General features: G+C 39.2%; 1 protein-coding gene across 3 annotated transcripts in view; it reads right to left on the bottom strand.

Moving 5' to 3' along the window:
* LOC127441495 (rho guanine nucleotide exchange factor 40-like) overlaps window positions 1-17,849 on the bottom strand; it is a 79,876-nt gene that overhangs the window by 23,460 nt on the left and 38,567 nt on the right. For all 3 annotated transcript variants that reach the window (XM_051699020.1, XM_051699005.1, XM_051699012.1), the window contains exons 16-22: window positions 14,334-14,525; window positions 12,248-12,745; window positions 9,586-9,950; window positions 4,920-5,169; window positions 4,231-4,320; window positions 2,610-2,813; window positions 629-808 (exon numbers count right to left, since the gene is read on the bottom strand). In XM_051699020.1, coding sequence (XP_051554980.1) covers window positions 629-808; window positions 2,610-2,813; window positions 4,231-4,320; window positions 4,920-5,169; window positions 9,586-9,950; window positions 12,248-12,745; window positions 14,334-14,525 — 1,779 coding nt within the window. The remainder of the gene's footprint in view (window positions 1-628; window positions 809-2,609; window positions 2,814-4,230; window positions 4,321-4,919; window positions 5,170-9,585; window positions 9,951-12,247; window positions 12,746-14,333; window positions 14,526-17,849) is intronic.

Here is a 17,849-nt window from a genome sequence, read left to right as displayed (position 1 = left end):
TTTAGTAAAATGAGATATTTGCTCCAATCTTGCAAATAAAACTGTCCCTGAAGCAGGGAGAGGTCATTCAGCTGCTCCCTCATGATAATACGCATTACATAGTGGATGGAAATGCGCAACAATTCGTATTTTCTTAAGTACAATTTTTAGAAATGCTCTTAAAAAAGGCAAAACATTTTGATGGAAACCCAGCTAATAAAATTATGCAGTATGCAGTTAGTAGTACACTAGATTTGTAAACTTTATTTTGTGTGTGTGTGTGTGTGTGTGTGTGTGTGTGTGTGTGTGTTACAGCTATGGCTGGGTATTGCCAACCACCTTGGCAACGTTTTGATATTTAACACATATGTCACAATTCAATATTGTTCGATCTCGATACAACGTGATATCATCAAACACCTGAAAAAGACCCAGCGTGTCCGCAAGAGAAAGAGTGATTCGTGTGGGTTCATTTTTAATTGTTTTCACGTCTCATTATGAACAACTAAATAGATGAATAAAAAGATTGATACAAGCTCATGAGAAAAAGTATCGTGAAATGTCATCAGATATTACTGTATTGGCACAGCTCTGTTGTGACTTCTATGTTTGAGAGTTAATTGGTGTGTGTGTGTGTGTTTGTGCGTACCTTTATGCTGTGTTTAAAGCTGTACACGCTGCATCCAGGGTTGGGTGTTTTGTGTTTGGTGAAGATAACGTAATTCTGATAGAGGAAGACATTCCTCATGCCCGTCTTTTTCCTTCGGTTTCCACTACACACACACAGCTCACCCTGACGCACCAGGTCTCCACGCTCCATCACTGGTATCTGATACACACACACACACACACACACACACACGTTGGTTTATCTATCATTATGAGGACTCTCCATAGACATAATGATTTTTATACTGTATTAACTAAACCTATCCCTCACAAAAAACTTTCTGCATTTTTACATTTTCAATAAAACATCGTTTAGTATGTTTAAGTGATTTGAATTATGGGGACACTAGAAATGTCCTCATAAACCACATTTATAGCATAATACCCTTGTAATTACCAGTTTATAACCTAAAAAAAATGTCCTCTTAACCACCCAAAAAAATGTACCTGTGTCATTGAGAATTAAAAGTAAAGAAATAAAATGTATACTATATAGAGGGGAAGTGACCCAATTAAGCCCACCTAAATCTAAGTTTTACATGTTAACAGTCTTCCAATAAAGCGAGTACAGACCTTATTCACGCATGCGTCATCTTTGATTTTTAAAGGGAATGACAACGAGTCTCTTCGGCACGAATTGTATAAAGCTCCTTGATCACATCTGATTTTCCACAGCTCATGTTGTCTGGAGTTCTTTGTACACTGAATGTTCTTGGACAGATATTTTATCAATGTTTTGTCCGTGGAACGATCCAAAAACACTTCAAACTGCAGTGCAGCCCATTGAGGAGACTGTACGTTTATCCCTCACAGTGAATAAGGTCTTAACCTCTCATCTAAACATTCATGTTATGCAAACGTGAAAAGTCTGGAGTGGGCTTATAAGGAACATGTGTACCATTTAAGCCCACATGTGTTCTATGCTTTTAAAAATGTAAATGCTTCACATTTGACTAAATAAACACCTCCATTTTTTTATTTAGACCTCAAACATCATAACCAGTAAATGAAATATTTAATTTCTGAATCTCACAGTCCTTATAATTGTTTTTTTTTTTTTTCTCTCTGCCTGTACAATTTCTCCCTGCAGTGAAAATAGATTCTGTCTGTGATTTCATGTACTGATTCGGACAGGACTTAAGGTCTCAGTGTTTATTACAGAGGTGGGAGTGTCCGTTTTCTAGATGTGGACGTTACAGCAGGTTGAACACATTTAATTAATTTAGGTGATACAAGTAATGTATCTTTTAAACTTTATCTGTTAAAATGTAAAATTACATATCATTTAAAAAATTAATTTTAAATAATTAATTTATTGATTTCATTTTGATAAATTATACATTATAAATTACTTATTTTAAAAACACTATTAAAATAAACTTCACCTGAGTTTATAGAAATGTCTGCTGATTATAAACCCACTGAAATATTAAACAATACCTATCTGTGAATTGTATAATTATAACATTACAGAACTGAGCTGAGAAATTAAGGGGATTCTTAGCATTTACTGTGATTTGGCTCTTCTTGTTGATTTTTTCTTTCTTTTTGTTTTTCATTGGATGGCATCAAATCTACATCCATATTGAAAGGTGCGCAGCAGGCAGAATTTCCCTAACCTCCTCACAGAAAACTAGTCTCCTCCAAATAGGACTTTTAAAGATCTCCTTGCATTTTGTGCTTGGTGAGTGTTCATTTTGGACCCTTATTGCAGATTCAAACAAGTCATGTTCACTTATGAACACTCACCAATGTGTCCAGTTACTCCAGGAGTACTGAACATGCAATAAGAGTATTGTAATCCTCTGCTAAATGACCAAGTGTGTTTTAAATGAGGCTGCATGAAGCTCAAAATCAACCTGCTGATTTATCTTGTGACCAGCAGGAGGCAGCACTGTGACGATCAACCATTTTATTTAAAAAGACACACTGTTATTCAGAGGTGTTACTTGGATTCTCACCGGACACCCCGTGATGGCATCACTGGCACGCAGATCCTCTCCGTGTCTCTGGGCGTGTCTTAGAATAGACAGGGCGGAGTCAGAGGTGGGATTGAGACCGCCCAGTTCCTCTAGTGTCTGACAGTACTGCTCCAGTCTCTGAACGGGGGCTGAGAGACACTGAGGAAATGGAGGGGCAGGAACAAGAGAGGAAGACAGCTTTGACTGGAGAGAGAGACAGAGAGAGAGTCATGGTCACTGACTGATAAAATCAACTGACTTGAATCAATGGTAATGTATACACCAATCAGCCACAACATTAAAACCACCTGCCTAATATTGTGTAGGTCCCCCTCATGCTGCCAAAACAGCGTCAACCCGCATCTCAGAATAACATTCAGACATGATGTTCTTCTCACCCCAATTGTACAGAGTGGTTATCTGAGTTACCGTAGACTTTGTTAGTTCAAACCAGTCTGGCCATTCTCTGCTGACCTCTCTCATCAATTCCATCCACAGAACTGCCACTCACTGGATGTTTTTTGTTTTTGGCACCATGCTGAGTAAATTCTAGAGACTGTTGTGTGTGAATATCCCAGGAGATCAGCAGTTACAGAAATACTCAAATCACCCCATCTGGCACCAACAATCATGCCACGCTCCAAATCACTGAGATCACATTTATTCCCCATTCTGATGGTTGATGTGAACATTAACTGAAGCTCCTGACCCGTATCTGTATGATTTTATGCACTGCACTGCAGCCACACGATTGGCTGGTTAGATAATCGCATAGATGATTGATGGTGCCAGATGGGCTGGTTGAGTATTTCTGTATATGCTGATCTCCTGGGATTGTCTCACACAACAGTCTCTAGAATATACTCAGAATGGTGCCAAAAACAAAAAACATCCAGTGAGTGGCAGTTCTGTGGACGGAAATTTCTTGTTTCTACGATAACTCGGATAACCACTCTGTACAATTGTGGTGAGAAGAATATCATCTCAGAATGCTGGTCTGAGATGTGGGTTGGTGCTGTTTTGGCAGCACGAGGGGGACCTACACAATATTAGGCATGTGCTTTTAATGTTGTGGCTGATCAGTGTATATATACACATTACCATTGTTTCAGGACAGTTGGTTTTATCAGTCTGTGACTGTGTCTCTCTCTCTAGAGAGATATATTATTAAGTACCTTTAAGTATTTTTTACTATAAATTCTCATCCCTGCCCAGTAGGTGGCGATTTGCACAAAGAATATGAACCACCAAAAACAAAAGAAGAACTCTTAGGCAAAAACAGTGCTCAGGAGGGCTGTTTGAATGTGTAGGTTTTTAGTAAAAAAGGACTTAAATATTGATCTGTTTCTCACCCACACCAGAGCTTCAAAGTTCTGGTCACCATTCACTTGTATTGTATGGACCTACAGAGTTGAGATATTCTTCTAAAAATCTTAATTTGTGTTCAGCAGATGAAAAAAAGTCATAAACATCTGGGATATCATGAGGTTGAGTAAATGATGAGAGAATTTTCATTTTGGGGTGATCTATCCCTTTAATTTTTGGCAATCTGATTAAACAACCCTAAACCAGTCTTATCATACAGTGCATAAGTTGACTTGATCAGTCATTGGTTTCTCACCCTGAAGAAGTCGGCAGCCTGGCTGATCAGCAGTGCGTCTGACTCAGGTCTCATACGGATGTAGTGGGAATATAACAGGAACTGATCCTTCTGTAGAACAGAGAACGCAGCTTTGAGTTTCTGTGTGTGTGAAATTAACAGCATGCTTTTGCATGTATCATAAAATACTTCAGTTCACCTGAATACATGCAAATATCTCAGATTTCTTGAGATTTTTATGAATATACCAGAGCATCGTTATTTAATCAAAGGGATTATTCAAGAAAAATTAAAATTATGTCATAGTAACTCGTTCCAAACCTTTCTTTCTTACGCAGAACATCTTGGTCCATTTTCTTATAATACGATGGCAGTAGAGCCTACTTTAAAGCTTAAAAAGGACCAAAAAGTATCATAAAAGTAGTCCATACAGCTAATCTGCCATATCCTAAGTCTTCTGATGTTATATGATTGGTTTAAATGAGAAACAACCTGAAATGTAAGTCATTTTTCAGTGAAAATCTTGACGTCCGTTGCACGTTTATGAGCGCTATGAGAGAAGCCCAAGCAAGAACTTGAGTTGTTTAGTTCTAATGCAAATGATGGTCAGCTAAATTCATTAAAACATATTTGTTTGTGTTCCACATAAGAAAGAAAGTCACACAGGTTTGTTCGACATGAAGCTGAGTACATGAGGTTGTGTAACTCACGTATTTACTGAAGCAGTCGGTCTGCTGTAATGTCTGGGAGAGAGCGCCCTCCATGGCAGGCAGCAGTAACTGCGAGTGGAAAGAAGAGAGGCTTTTCCAGTTACAGAAGAGTGACTCTGTCTTTCCTCTAAGAGCTAACGGGATGTCTGAAGAGTCCAGCAGAGGCAGATAATTCTCCTCGACACCTTTAAGAACAGCTACATACTGCCTCTCTGTGCTGACCAGACGACACCACTGTAAGTACAGCTTACTGTGATAGAGGGAGAGAGAGATGTCATTACACTTAAACTTTTGAACAGAACGCACACACACTCTACCATCCATTATATATCCTTGTGGGTATGTCTCATTCATAAAGGGGATATATCATATTTTTTAAAATAATCCTTAAGTCCAATTTTAATGATAGTTTAGGTTTCTTGCACCGAAAATAATTTTACCATTTTACACCCTCTCTCTGTCCCCTTGAGGCCCGAGCGTGTCTGCTGTGTGCATTTTCCATTTCCCTTTTTTATTTGTAACTAGTAGCACCTAATAAACAAGCCATATATATATATTAGTTGAAGTCAGAAGTTTACATACACCTTAGCCAAATACATTTAAACTCAGTTTTTCACAATTCCTGACATTTAATCGTAGAAAACATTCCCTGTCTTTGGTCAGTTAGGATCACTACTTTATTTTAAGAATGTGAAATGTCAGAATAATAGTAGAGAGAATGATTTGTTTCAGCTTTTATTTCTTTCATCACATTCCCAGTGGGTCAGAAGTTTACATACACTTTGTTAGTATTTGGGAGCATTGCCTTTAAATTTTGGGTAGCCTTCCACAAGCTTCTCACAAGAAGGTGCTGGAATTTTGGCCCATTCCTCCAGACAGAACTGGTGTAAATGAGTCAGGTTTGTAGGCCTCCTTGCTCGCACACGCTTTTTCAGTTCTGCCCACAAATTTTCTATCAGATTGAGATCAGGGCTTTGTGATAGCTACTCCAATACCTTGACTTTGTTGTCCTTAAGCCATATTGCCACAACACTGGAGGTATGCTTGGGGTCACTGTCCATTGGAAGTGCCATTTGTGACCAAGCTTTAACTTCCTTGCTGATGTCTTGAGATGTTGCTTCAATATATCACATAATTTTCCTTCCTCATGATGCCATCGATTTTGTGAAGTGCACCAGTCCCTCCTGCAGCAAAGCACCCCCACAGCATGATGCTGCCACCCCCATGCTTAACGGTTGGGATGGTGTTCTTCGGCTTGCCTTTTTCCTCCAAACATAACAATGGTCATTATGGCCAAACAGTTCAAATTTTGTTTCATTAGACCAGAGGACATTTCTCCAAAAAGTAAGATCTTTGTCCCCATGTGCACTTGCAAACTGTAGTCTGGCTTTTTATGGCGGTTTTGGAGTGTTGGCTTCTTCCTTGCTGAGCAGCCTTTCAGGTTATGTCGATATAAGACTAGTTTTACTGTGGATATAGATACTTGTCTGCCTGTTTCCTCCAGCATCTTCACAAGGTCCTTTGTTGTTGTTCTGGGATTGATTTTCACTTTTCACACCAAACTACGTTCATCTCTAGGAGACAGAATGCGTCTCCTTCCTGAGCGGTATGATGGCTGTGTGGTCCCATGGTGTTTATACTTGCGCACTATTGTTTGTACAGATCAACGTGGTACAGGCATTTGGAAATTGCTCCCAAGTATGAACCAGACTTGTGGAGGTCCACAATGTTTTTTTCTGAAGTCTTGGCTGATTTATTTTGATTTTCTCATGATGTCAAGCAAAGAGACACTGAGTTTGAAGGCAGGCCTTAAAATACATCCACAAGTACACTTCCATTTGATTCCAATTAGCCAATTAGCCATCAGAAGCTAATTGGCTAATTACCAAAAGTCTTTGCATAATTTTCTTGAATTTTCCAAGCTGCTTAAAGGCACAGTTAATTTAGTGTATGTAAACTTCTGACCCACTGGAATTTTGATGTAGTCAATTAAAAGTGAAACAATATGTCTGTAAACAATTGTTGGAAAAATTACTCATGTCATGCACAAAGTAGATGTCCTAAACAACTTGCCAAAACTATAGTTTGCTAAAATCTGTGGAGCGGTTAAAAAATTAGTTTTAATGACTTCAACCTAAGTGTATGTAAACTTCTGACTTATATATATATATTTCTGACTTATATATATATATATATATATATATATATAATTTTATTTTTTATAGTGCAGTCTTCCTAAAAACAGCGGGACTAAGTAGTGCAATTTTAAATAATACCAAGCTATAGTAAGTCAGATTTTATTTTATTTTTTCAAATAGTTTATTATGTGTCTGGGAGTGTTGATTATTTATGTTTTTGAGATGTTACAGACATCACAGCTGATTTTCTATTAAGCTGCTTTGGAACAATGTGTATTGGGAAAAACACAAATAAAAAAACTATACAAATAAAAATGATTTGAATTGATTTGACTTTTATGTTACAATGTTTTTTTGTTTTTTTTTCTACTTTGGCAACAAAATCTCAATGTTCTCTCTTTGCCCTGTCAAACAAACAAGCGATAGCCAATTCTGAAGCATTCTACCAATCAGAAATTAGCATAATCAAATCTTATTTAAAGTAATGACCCACATTGACTAATCACTGTCAATCATGTTAAAATAAAATGATACATTATAAATTCTGAATCTATGTACTGATTATCATTGTCCCATGTCTGCCAAACATGTTGAGTGGTCCAAACATCATCTGCAGCCCGAAACTGAACTTTTGGTCGGATTTTAGGTGTGAATGCACTTAGCTGCATAGAAAGCTATACGATGCACCCTTGCTCCCTATTTAGTGAATGACTTAACCTCCAGTGTGCTGTCTGTCTGCACTGGTCTCAGAACAGTTTGAAATGTGTCTTATTTTCATCCTAACTCTATATAAAGCCTCTGAAAGCAAAAAAAAATTATTTTCACAATGTGAAAATGCGCAGTAAATATAGGATTTCTTTTTTATTATTATTATTATATATTTTTTTTTATCCCCTTTTCTCCCAATTTGGAATGCCCAATTCACACTACTTAGTAGGTCCTCGTGGTGGTGCGGTTACTCACCTCAATCCGGGTGGCAGAGGACAAGTCTCAGTTGCCTCCGCTTCTGAGACAGTCAATCCGCGCATCTTATCACATGGCTCGTCGTGCATGACACCGTGGAGACACCACATGTGGAGGCTCATGCTACCCTCCACGATCCACGCACAACTCACCACACGCACCATTGAGAGCGAGAACCACTTATCGTGACCACGAGGAGGTTACCCCATGTGACTCTACCCTCCCTAGCAACCAGGCCAATTTGGTTGCTTAGATGGCCTGGCTGGAGTCACTCAGCACGCCCTGGATTCGAACTCGTGACTCCAGGGGTGGTAGTCAGCGTCAATACTCGCTGAGCTACCCAGGCCCCCAAATATATTATTTCTAATGGAAAAACTAGCGCTATTGTCCACTATCGTGTACATTGTGATTAACAGCGTGCATTTTCAGGAAAAATCTCTTAAATGTAAAAAATGGCATATCGGATGAAACTAGAGACTCTAATCTTTTGACTCAAACAGCTTTCGATGTAAACTTAATTAGGTTACTTACAAGATGTAGTTTTGTTGGTGTTTCTCCCAAAGACAACCTCCGCTGTGATCAGCGGCATATTGTTTTGTCACATGACTCAGTATGTGAAAAGTTGAACCCTTTACTGACAGCCCAGAGACTTCTGAACTAAGATCAGTCGGTTTAAATGAATTTAAATTATGTGTTGCGTATAGCCAAAATGCAATGTCCGTACAGAAGTACGTGGGATCGCACAAGGTTAAAATGAAACGGGACATTTGTTTTGCTACTTTACCTTTAAGACATCTGATATGATTGGCTAACCCCTTTGCATGTGAAATGCAGGTGTGTTGTCGAGTCCAATATAGTTTTTAACTGCCTCATCCTTCAATAAAAGTAAAATCTGCATTACATTTGCTAAGTTTCCATCCAGCTACATGTATTTTTATGCAAATTGTAAATTTGCGTTTTAAAAAGAACTTGAATGGGAACGTTTGATATGCATATAAACGCTCAACATTTGTGGATTTTCTAGAGTTTTGCATAAGTCGAAATGTGCATTAATTAATGTGATGGAAAGAGTTTATTCGGAAAACGATTACATGTTTTGACCATTTGTGCATGTGTTTCTGCTTTATCTCAGGACAAAGCAATTCTTCAAACATAGCCCTAACAATACTAGTCAAATGTCTGGACACACTTGACTGAATTGATGTTTCTCATGAGCTGAAAAATCTTCTGATCTAAAGGCTTAAGCTTAAATGTTAGAAATTTGTTGGCAGGCAGTTATAATTGTGCCTGCGTATGAATTTCTTTACAAACCTAAAATTGAGTTCAATGATAGAGTTGCAGCTGCTAGAACATGGTATGTCCAACATTCATGGGGACTCCTTCAATAATGTTTGGCTGAGAGAATAATGCCCAGAGTGTGCAGAGCTGTAATCTAGACAAAAGGTAACTTCCAGAAGGTAAAATATCACTACTTAATTCCCATACTTCTAATTTTGTTTCTTGTTTTGATGACTTTAAAGAGTGTGTCCAAACTTTTGACTGGAAGTTTAGTCACTCACACACACCTTTGTGCGGTCACTCCGGCTCTCTCCACTCCTGTCTCTCTTTCAGTGCGGCTGAGCAGCACATGTTGACGAGTGAAGCCCGTATGATCTGCCACCTCCTTACTGCTGACCTCCACTCCTCTGATGAGCACTCCTCCTCCTCCAGCAGACTCCTTCCAGCCCGGAACGGCCGCTGCCACCCCTGCCATGAGGATCGGGTCTGTCAGTGCCCGGTGGCCCAGCCACGACAGCGGAGAGGACTGACCTGAAACAGACTCCGCGGGTTTAGTCACGGCAGCCGAACGGCGCGGGGCGAGAAGAGCCTGAAGGTCAAAACTGGGGTGACGCTTGCGAGGGGGTTTGGGTGGGAGAGGCGCATCTGTGGGCTACAGCATGACAAACACCAATAATCACTTAAAGGTCAATATTTGTTTTGCTATTGAAAATACTAATGAAAACGTGACATATTCTTAAGAGTATATAATTGACAGAAGCATACAAGGTTCTAAAATTAACATGACCCAAATGGCCAAACTGGCTTCAGCTAGCAAATAATATGACCATATGTTGAGTATGTTTGGATGCACACCAATATGCGAATAACTACCAAAAATCTGACAACACAAGAAACCTGCTTTACATGAGATTCCTATGACAGGTGGTTGCCATTGTATTGCTAGATGGTTGTTAAGGTGTTCTGATTAGTTTCCAGCACATTGCTATGCAATTGCTAGGGTGTACTGAGTGGTTGCAATGCCGTTGCTATACAGTTTGCTAAGGTGTTCTGAATGGTTCCTATGGCATTGCTATGCAGTTGCTAGGGTGTTCTGGGTGGTTGCTACAGCATTGCTTTAGGGTTGCAAGGGTGTTCTGGGTGGTTGCCATGCTGTTGCTTTGCAGTTGCTAGGGTGTTCTGGGTGGTTGCTATGGAATTGCTATGCAGTTGCTAGGGTGTTTTAGGTGGTTGCTATGGAATTGCTATGCAGTTGCTAGGGTGTTCTGGGTGGTTGCCACAGCATTGCCTTATGGTTGCAAAGGTGTTCTGGGTGGTTGCTATGGCATTGCTATTCGATTGCAAGGGTGTTCTGGATGGTTGCCACAGCATTGCCTTACGGTTGCAAGGGTATTCTGGGTGGTTGCTATGGCATTGCTATTCAGTTGCAAGGGTGTTCTGTTTGATTGCTGTGGTGTTGCTATGCAGTTTCTAGGGTGTTCTAAGTGGTTGCTATGCCATTGCTATGCAGTTTCTAGGGTGTTTTGGTGGTTGCTATGCCATTTCTATGCAGTTGCTAGGTAATTTTGGGTAATTGTTATGGTGTTGCTATGCAGTTGCTAAGGTGTTCTGGGTGTTTGCTATGCAGTTGCAGGGGTGTTATGGGTGGTTGCTATGGCGTTGCTATATGGTTGCTAGGGTGTTCTGGGTGGTTGCTATGGTGTTGCAATATGGGTGCAAGTGTGATCTGGGTGGCTGCTATGGCGTTGCTATACATCGATCAGCCACAACATTAAAACCACCTGCCTAATATTGTGTAGCTCCCCCCTTGCCACCAAAACAGCATCAACCCGTATCTCAGAATAGCATTCTGAGATGATATTCTTCTCACCACATTTGTACAGAGCGGTTATCTGAGTTACAGTAGACTTTGTCAGTTTGAACCAGTCTGGCTATTCTCTGCTGACCTCTCTCATCAAAAAGGCATTTTCATCTGCAGAACTATCACTCACTGGATGTTTTTTGTTTTTGGCACCATTCTGAGTAAATTCTAGAGACTGTTGTGTGTGAAAATCCCAGGAGATCAGCATATACAGAAATACTCAAACCAGCCCATCTGGCACCAACAATCATGCCACAGTCCAAATCACTGAGATCACTGAAATCATTTTTTTTCCCCATTCTGATGGTTGATGTGAACATGAACTGAAGCTCTTGACCTGTATCTGCCTGATTTTATGCACTGCACTGCTGCCACACGATTGGCTGATTAGATAATCGCATAGATGATTGATGGTGCCAGATGGGCTGGTTTGAGTATTTCTGTAACTGCTGATCTCCTAGGATTTTCTCACAACAGTCTCTAGAATATACTCAGCATGGTGCCAAAAACTAAAAACATCCAGTGAGCAGCAGTTCTGTGGGTGGAAATTTCTTGTTGATGAGAGAGGTCAGCAGAGAATGGCCAGACTGGTTCGAACTGACAAAGTCTACTGTAACTCAGATAACCTCTCTGTACAATTGTGGTGAGAAGAATATCATCTCAGAATGCTATTCTGAGATGCGGGTTGGTGCTGTTTTGGTGGCAAGAGGGGGACCTACACAGTATTAGGCAGATGGTTTTAATGTTGTGGCTGATCGGTGTATGGTTGCTAGGGTGTTGTAAGTGATTTTCTGCACATTGCTATGCATTTTTTAGGTTCTTTTAGGTGGTTGCTATAGGGACATTGCTTTCCAGTTGCTGAGGTGTTCTGAGTGGTTGCTAAGGCACTGCTTTTCTTGAGACATAACCATGGGTAGACTAGACTTGAAATGTTGGGTAGACTACTTCTGTGTAACCCTAAATATGAACAGTAATAATATTGCTTTACCACTTACATGAAATAATGCAAAATAGTTTCTTGTCTGGTAAGAAAAATTCATGACAGATCACATGATTACAATCCTACTCTTCTTCCCAAACCCACTTACGCTTTTCTTGGCGGGATGCAGCAGGTTTTGCAAAAACTTTCCTCCTCCTGTATTAACTGCCTCTTTCTTCTTCTCCTCTCCCAACTTCAGTGTTGAGCAGTTCTGTGGCCGGAAGAGAGATGCCAGTGAACCCCAGGACTGCATGCCGCCCTCTCCCCCTCCTCCAGGGCACCAGTCCGGCTCCATCTCGCCCTCTAACTCCCCCAAACTGGACGTACTGGGGGCGGGTGTCCTCCCTCGTCCGCCCAAGTCCGAGTCCTGGGCTCCTGATGTGCCCATCTCCACCTGTAGGATTCGGCTCTTAAACTGGGCTAGTGTTTTCTGATAGCGCTCCAGAGTCTGTGACCAGAGCTCCAGCAGAGCCCCTCCGCCAAGATCCAGCGCAAGAGCACGAGCATCCTGGAAACGGGACGGAGGGATGGGAGGAAGAGAGGAGAGAGGCGTGGACGAGGAAGAGGAAGGAGAGGAGGACGACACCACATCACACCACTGAGACGCCTGCAAGTAAACAGAGAAATTATTCGTTAAATATTAGTTTTGCAAAGAAAATTCATATGTAGACACATTTTATACTTGGCTACAAAACTATTTTCAAGCATTTAAGGATAAGCCTTTTAATCAAAAAGTTTTTGAGATCAAGAGGATACATTTTGGCAAGAGTGTCAAAATGTTTAGACTGGTTGTGTATATCACAATGTAGCTGTTTTTGCTGGAAATGCAATGACAAAATGGTTTACATATCAAATAACCATGTAGTAATACCTATTTTTGGTTAGTCCAGAGAATTAAATACTAAAGGTACTTCATGTCAATTGATTATTTATTTATTTTTATTTGGACACAAATCAAAAGATAATACTAACAAATGAATTATCATTCTTGCATCAGAGCATTAAATACTCAATTAAGTACTACTTTACATTAAGTACTCAAAATGGCTAAACTAATATTATAAAATGGATAGTTCAGGATCTAAATTCTGATTGGATGAGACACATTTGAAGTGGTTGTAACTTGTTTGGGACACGTCCCGCACTGTATTTTCACATTACTCCATGTTTTGTGGGAGGGTGGGTGTCCTTCATAAATTCACAATATGCCCACCTCTTCAGACACTACTACACCACTGGTGCAAATATATCTACTACAGAATAAGGATCAATGACTTAACGCACATTTATTTTGTCTGGATCTATTAAGTTATTCAAAATTAAATTAAACATGCAATTCACATAAAACAATGACTTTAATTGTACTAAGGTCATTTTGATATTTTTTCTGGGGCTTAGTAAAAAATGTCAAAGTGGTGTAACCATTGGAATGCCCAATTCCCACTACTTAGTAGGTCCTCGTGGTGGTGTGGTTACTCACCACAATCCGGGTGGCGGAGGACAAGTCTCAGTTGCCTCCGCTTCTGAGACCGTCAATCCACACATCTTATCATGTGACTCATTGTGCATGACACCGCGGAGACTCCCAGCATGTGGAGGCTCATGCTACTCTCTGCAATCCACGCACAACTTACCACGCGCCCCATTGAGAGCGAGAACCCCTAATTGCGACCACGAGGAGGTTACCCCATGTGACTCTACCCTCCCTAGCAACCGGGCCAATTTGGTTGCTTAGGAGACCTGGCTGGAGTCACTCAGTACACCCTGGATTCAAACTCGTGACTCCAGGGGTGATAGTCAGCGTCAATAAAAACATGAAATTCTTAAAAAAAAAAAAAAAAAAAACATTGGCATAAGTAGTCTTGTATTATTACTTCTTTAAAAAAAATATGCTGTGAAATAATTTTGTTTAGAAATATTATAATTGTAAAAAAAAAATAATAATTATTCTGTCATGTGACAAAAATAATTAATAAACCAATGTAGACACAACGTTTACTTTTATACGAACTTGAGATGTGTTTTAAACTAGAGTTTAAAAAAAAATCTAATTTGTATCACCTCGGGCAACCTTATTTGTCAATAACCCATTAACGCTACAGCAGAATCTCTACTAGTTGAAACATTTCTACCGTTGTACAGCATATTCTGTAATCCTACACAGCCCTATTGTATGTGTGTGCATGTGCAGTTACCTCAGAAAGTGTGGACAGTAGTCTCTGTGTGTTGTCCAGCTGCGTCCAGCAGTCAGACAGGCAGTGAGACATGTCGCGCGCTTTCTCCCTTATTGGAGGGAGTTTGTCCAGCACCGCCCCAAGACCAGCCCAGTTCAGCTCAGACCAGCTCTCCACCTCTCCTAGCAAACCCAGAGTCTCACTGTGAAGCTCCTATGAAGTACAAACACACATAAATGAGGACATATCATAGACATCTGTTGTTTTTATATTATTACTATATACTACCCCTGACCTAAACCAAACCCTAAAAGAGCAACATATTTCCATTTTTATACTGAAATTATACATATACATATATATATATATATATATATATATATATATATATATATATATATATATATATATATATATATATATATATACACATACATACACACAGATGTGCTCAAAAGTTTGCATACCCTTGGAGAATTGGTAATATATGTACCATTTTTAAAGAAAACATGAGTGAGCAGGCAAAACACATTTCTTTTATTTCTTATGGGATTCATATTCAACTGTAGGTTATAACAGAATGGCACAATCATAAAACAAAACATGGCAACAAAGAAAAAAAATGAAATGACCCCTGTTCAAATGTCTGCATACCCTTAGTTCTTAATACTGTGTATTGCCCCCTTTAGCATCAATGACAGCGTGCAGTCTTTTGTAATAGTTCTCTATGAGGCCCCAAATTCTTGCAGGTGGTATAGCCGCCCATTTGTCTTGGCAAAATGCCTCTAGGTCATGCAAAGTCTTTGGTCATCTTGCATGAACCGCACGTTTGAGATCTCCCCAGAGTGGCTCGATGATATTAAGGTCAGGAGACTGTGATGGCCACTCCAGAACCTTCACTTGACCATGCAGCTCATTTTTGTTCAAGTATCGTCATATTGTGATCCTTGAAACAACCACACCGTCTTTTTCCAGAGCAGCCTGTATTTCTCCTGAGGTTACCTGTGGGTTTTTCTTTGTATCCCGAACAATTCTTCTGGCAGTTGTGGCTGAAATCTTTCTTGGTCTACCTGACCTTGGCTTGGTATCAAGAGATCCCTGAATTTTCCACTTCTTAATAAGTGATTGAACAGTACTGACTGGCATTTTCAAGGCTTTGGATATCTTTTATATCATTTTCCATCTTTATAAAGTTCCATTACCTTGTTACGCAGGTCTTTTGACAGTTCTTTCTGCTCCCCATGGCTCAGTATCTAGCCTGCTCAGTGCATCCATGTGAGAGCTAACAAACTCATTGATTATTTATACACAGACACTAATTGCAATTTAAAAAGCCACAGGTGTGGGAAATTAACCATTAATTGCCATTTAAACCTGTGTGTGTCACCTTGTGTGTCTGTAACAAGGCCAAACATTCAAGGGTATGTAAACTTTTGATCAGAGCCATTTGGGTGATTTCTGTTATCATTATGATTTAAAAAGGAGCCAAACAACTATGTGATGATAAATGGTTTCATATGATCACTATCCTTAAATAAAAGTTTTTTTTTGCATGATCAGTCATATTTTCAAAATCAATGACAAAATCTCACAATTTCTGCCAGGGTATGCAAACTTTTGAGCACAACTTTATATATATACAGTTAGGGGCAGTGGTGGCTCAGCAGTTAAGGCTTTGGGTTACTGATCAGAAGGTTGGGGGTTCAAGCCCCAGCACTGCCAAGATGCCACTGTTGGGTCCTTGAGCAAGGCCCTTGACCCTATCTGCTCCAGGGGCACCATATCATGGCTGACCCTGTGCTCTGACCCCAGCTTAGCTGGGATATGTGAAAAAAAGAATTTCACTGGATATGTGCAAATGTGTGATAAATAAATACAATTATATAATAATTATATATATATACAGTATCTATCTCTCTCTCTCTCTCTCTCTCTATATATATACACTTATTCTTTATTATAATTATTATTTTTTCTTCACATTTTAGAATAATAGTAAAGTCATCAAAACTATGGAATAACATAAATGGAACTATGGGAATTATGTTGTGACTAAACAAAATCCAAAATAAATCAAAACTGTGTTATATTTTAGCATCTTCAAAGTAGTCACCCTTTGCCTAGAATTTGCAGACATGTACTCTTGACATTTTCTCAACCAACTTCTTGAGGTATCACCCTGGGATGCTTTTTAAACAGTATTGAAGGAGTTCCCATCTATGTTGGGCACTTATTGGTTGCTTTTCTTTATTATTTGGTCCAAATCATCAATTTCAAAAACTTTTATTTTTATTTATTTTTTTTCATTAGATTTTAGATTTATAATGAAATAAATGAATATGGTGGCACAATTATATTTTGGTCTACAAAACTAATTTCAAACATTTAAGCATATGCCTTCAGATCAAAAGATTTTTAAGATCATGGGAAACATTTTGGTCAAGTGTTTCAAAACTTTTGACCGGTAGTGTATATATATATATATATACACTGATTTGGGATATATATGATTCATGAATGGGGTTCCTTTGTTTTTTCTTTACCAATTCCTTTTTAAGCAGCTAAATACTTAAAAGACAAAAAGAAAAACTGTGTGGTATGACAGACATATTATTAGAAACAAAATAAATAATAAAACAAATACTATTAATTACATAATATAATATAAAATAATAACATTTGATTTTCTAGAAGTAATGAATACCCTCTGTCATGACTGGTATGACAACTTGAGCTCTACAGTTTATTTTTCACTAATTCAGTATAGACACGTAAGTTGAGTTCAAATATTAACATATGGTCTATGTTAATTATGTTATAGCCTACCTTTAATAAACACATCTCGGTGCTTAGGACACAGGCAATACAAGTAATACAAGAGAAAGCCATGAACACTGTCGTACCTTGCAAATCATTATTAGATTAATATGTTTCAGTCAAAGACCTTCTTCAGTCATTCTGTTAATTTTTCTGAAGATTATTTTAGTTGCTAATGTGGATATCACTGTTACATTGAGAATTACTAAGAAGTTTCACCAATAATGCTGGTGATCCCTGCTAAAAAATCCAGCATTGCTGGTGACTCACCAGCCTTAGTTGTGTTTTGCGTGCTGGTCCCCCAGCATGGTATGCTGGTGTGCTGATGACCCTGCCAGGCCTTTTAATGTGCTAAACCACTTTCACCTTACAGACCATGCTAGTCAACCAACTTCACCAGCTGGGTTTGCTGGTGAAAAGCATGGCTATGTCTACCAGCTAGACCAGCATCAAACCAGCACTAACCAGCAATAACAATCTTAGACCAGCATTGGAACAGCATGCTGGTTAAGCTGGATTTTTAGCTGGGATACACTCAACTGAACCCAATAAGTTTAAATGCCCCAGCACACTCATAGCAAATTGCTTCTTTGTTATTCTTTCATAGCCAAAAAGAAGTTTGAAACAGCTGAGCATCAACATACTGTTTGCGAACATTCAGACACCGGTCACGCTGCTGTGGGAGGCATTTGAAGGAGCATTTAAATATCAGGATGCTTA

This window comes from Myxocyprinus asiaticus, chromosome 1 (assembly GCF_019703515.2).
Source record: "Myxocyprinus asiaticus isolate MX2 ecotype Aquarium Trade chromosome 1, UBuf_Myxa_2, whole genome shotgun sequence".
NCBI classification, from domain to species: domain Eukaryota; kingdom Metazoa; phylum Chordata; class Actinopteri; order Cypriniformes; family Catostomidae; genus Myxocyprinus; species Myxocyprinus asiaticus.
This window is presented reverse-complemented; position numbering and strand designations above follow the sequence as displayed.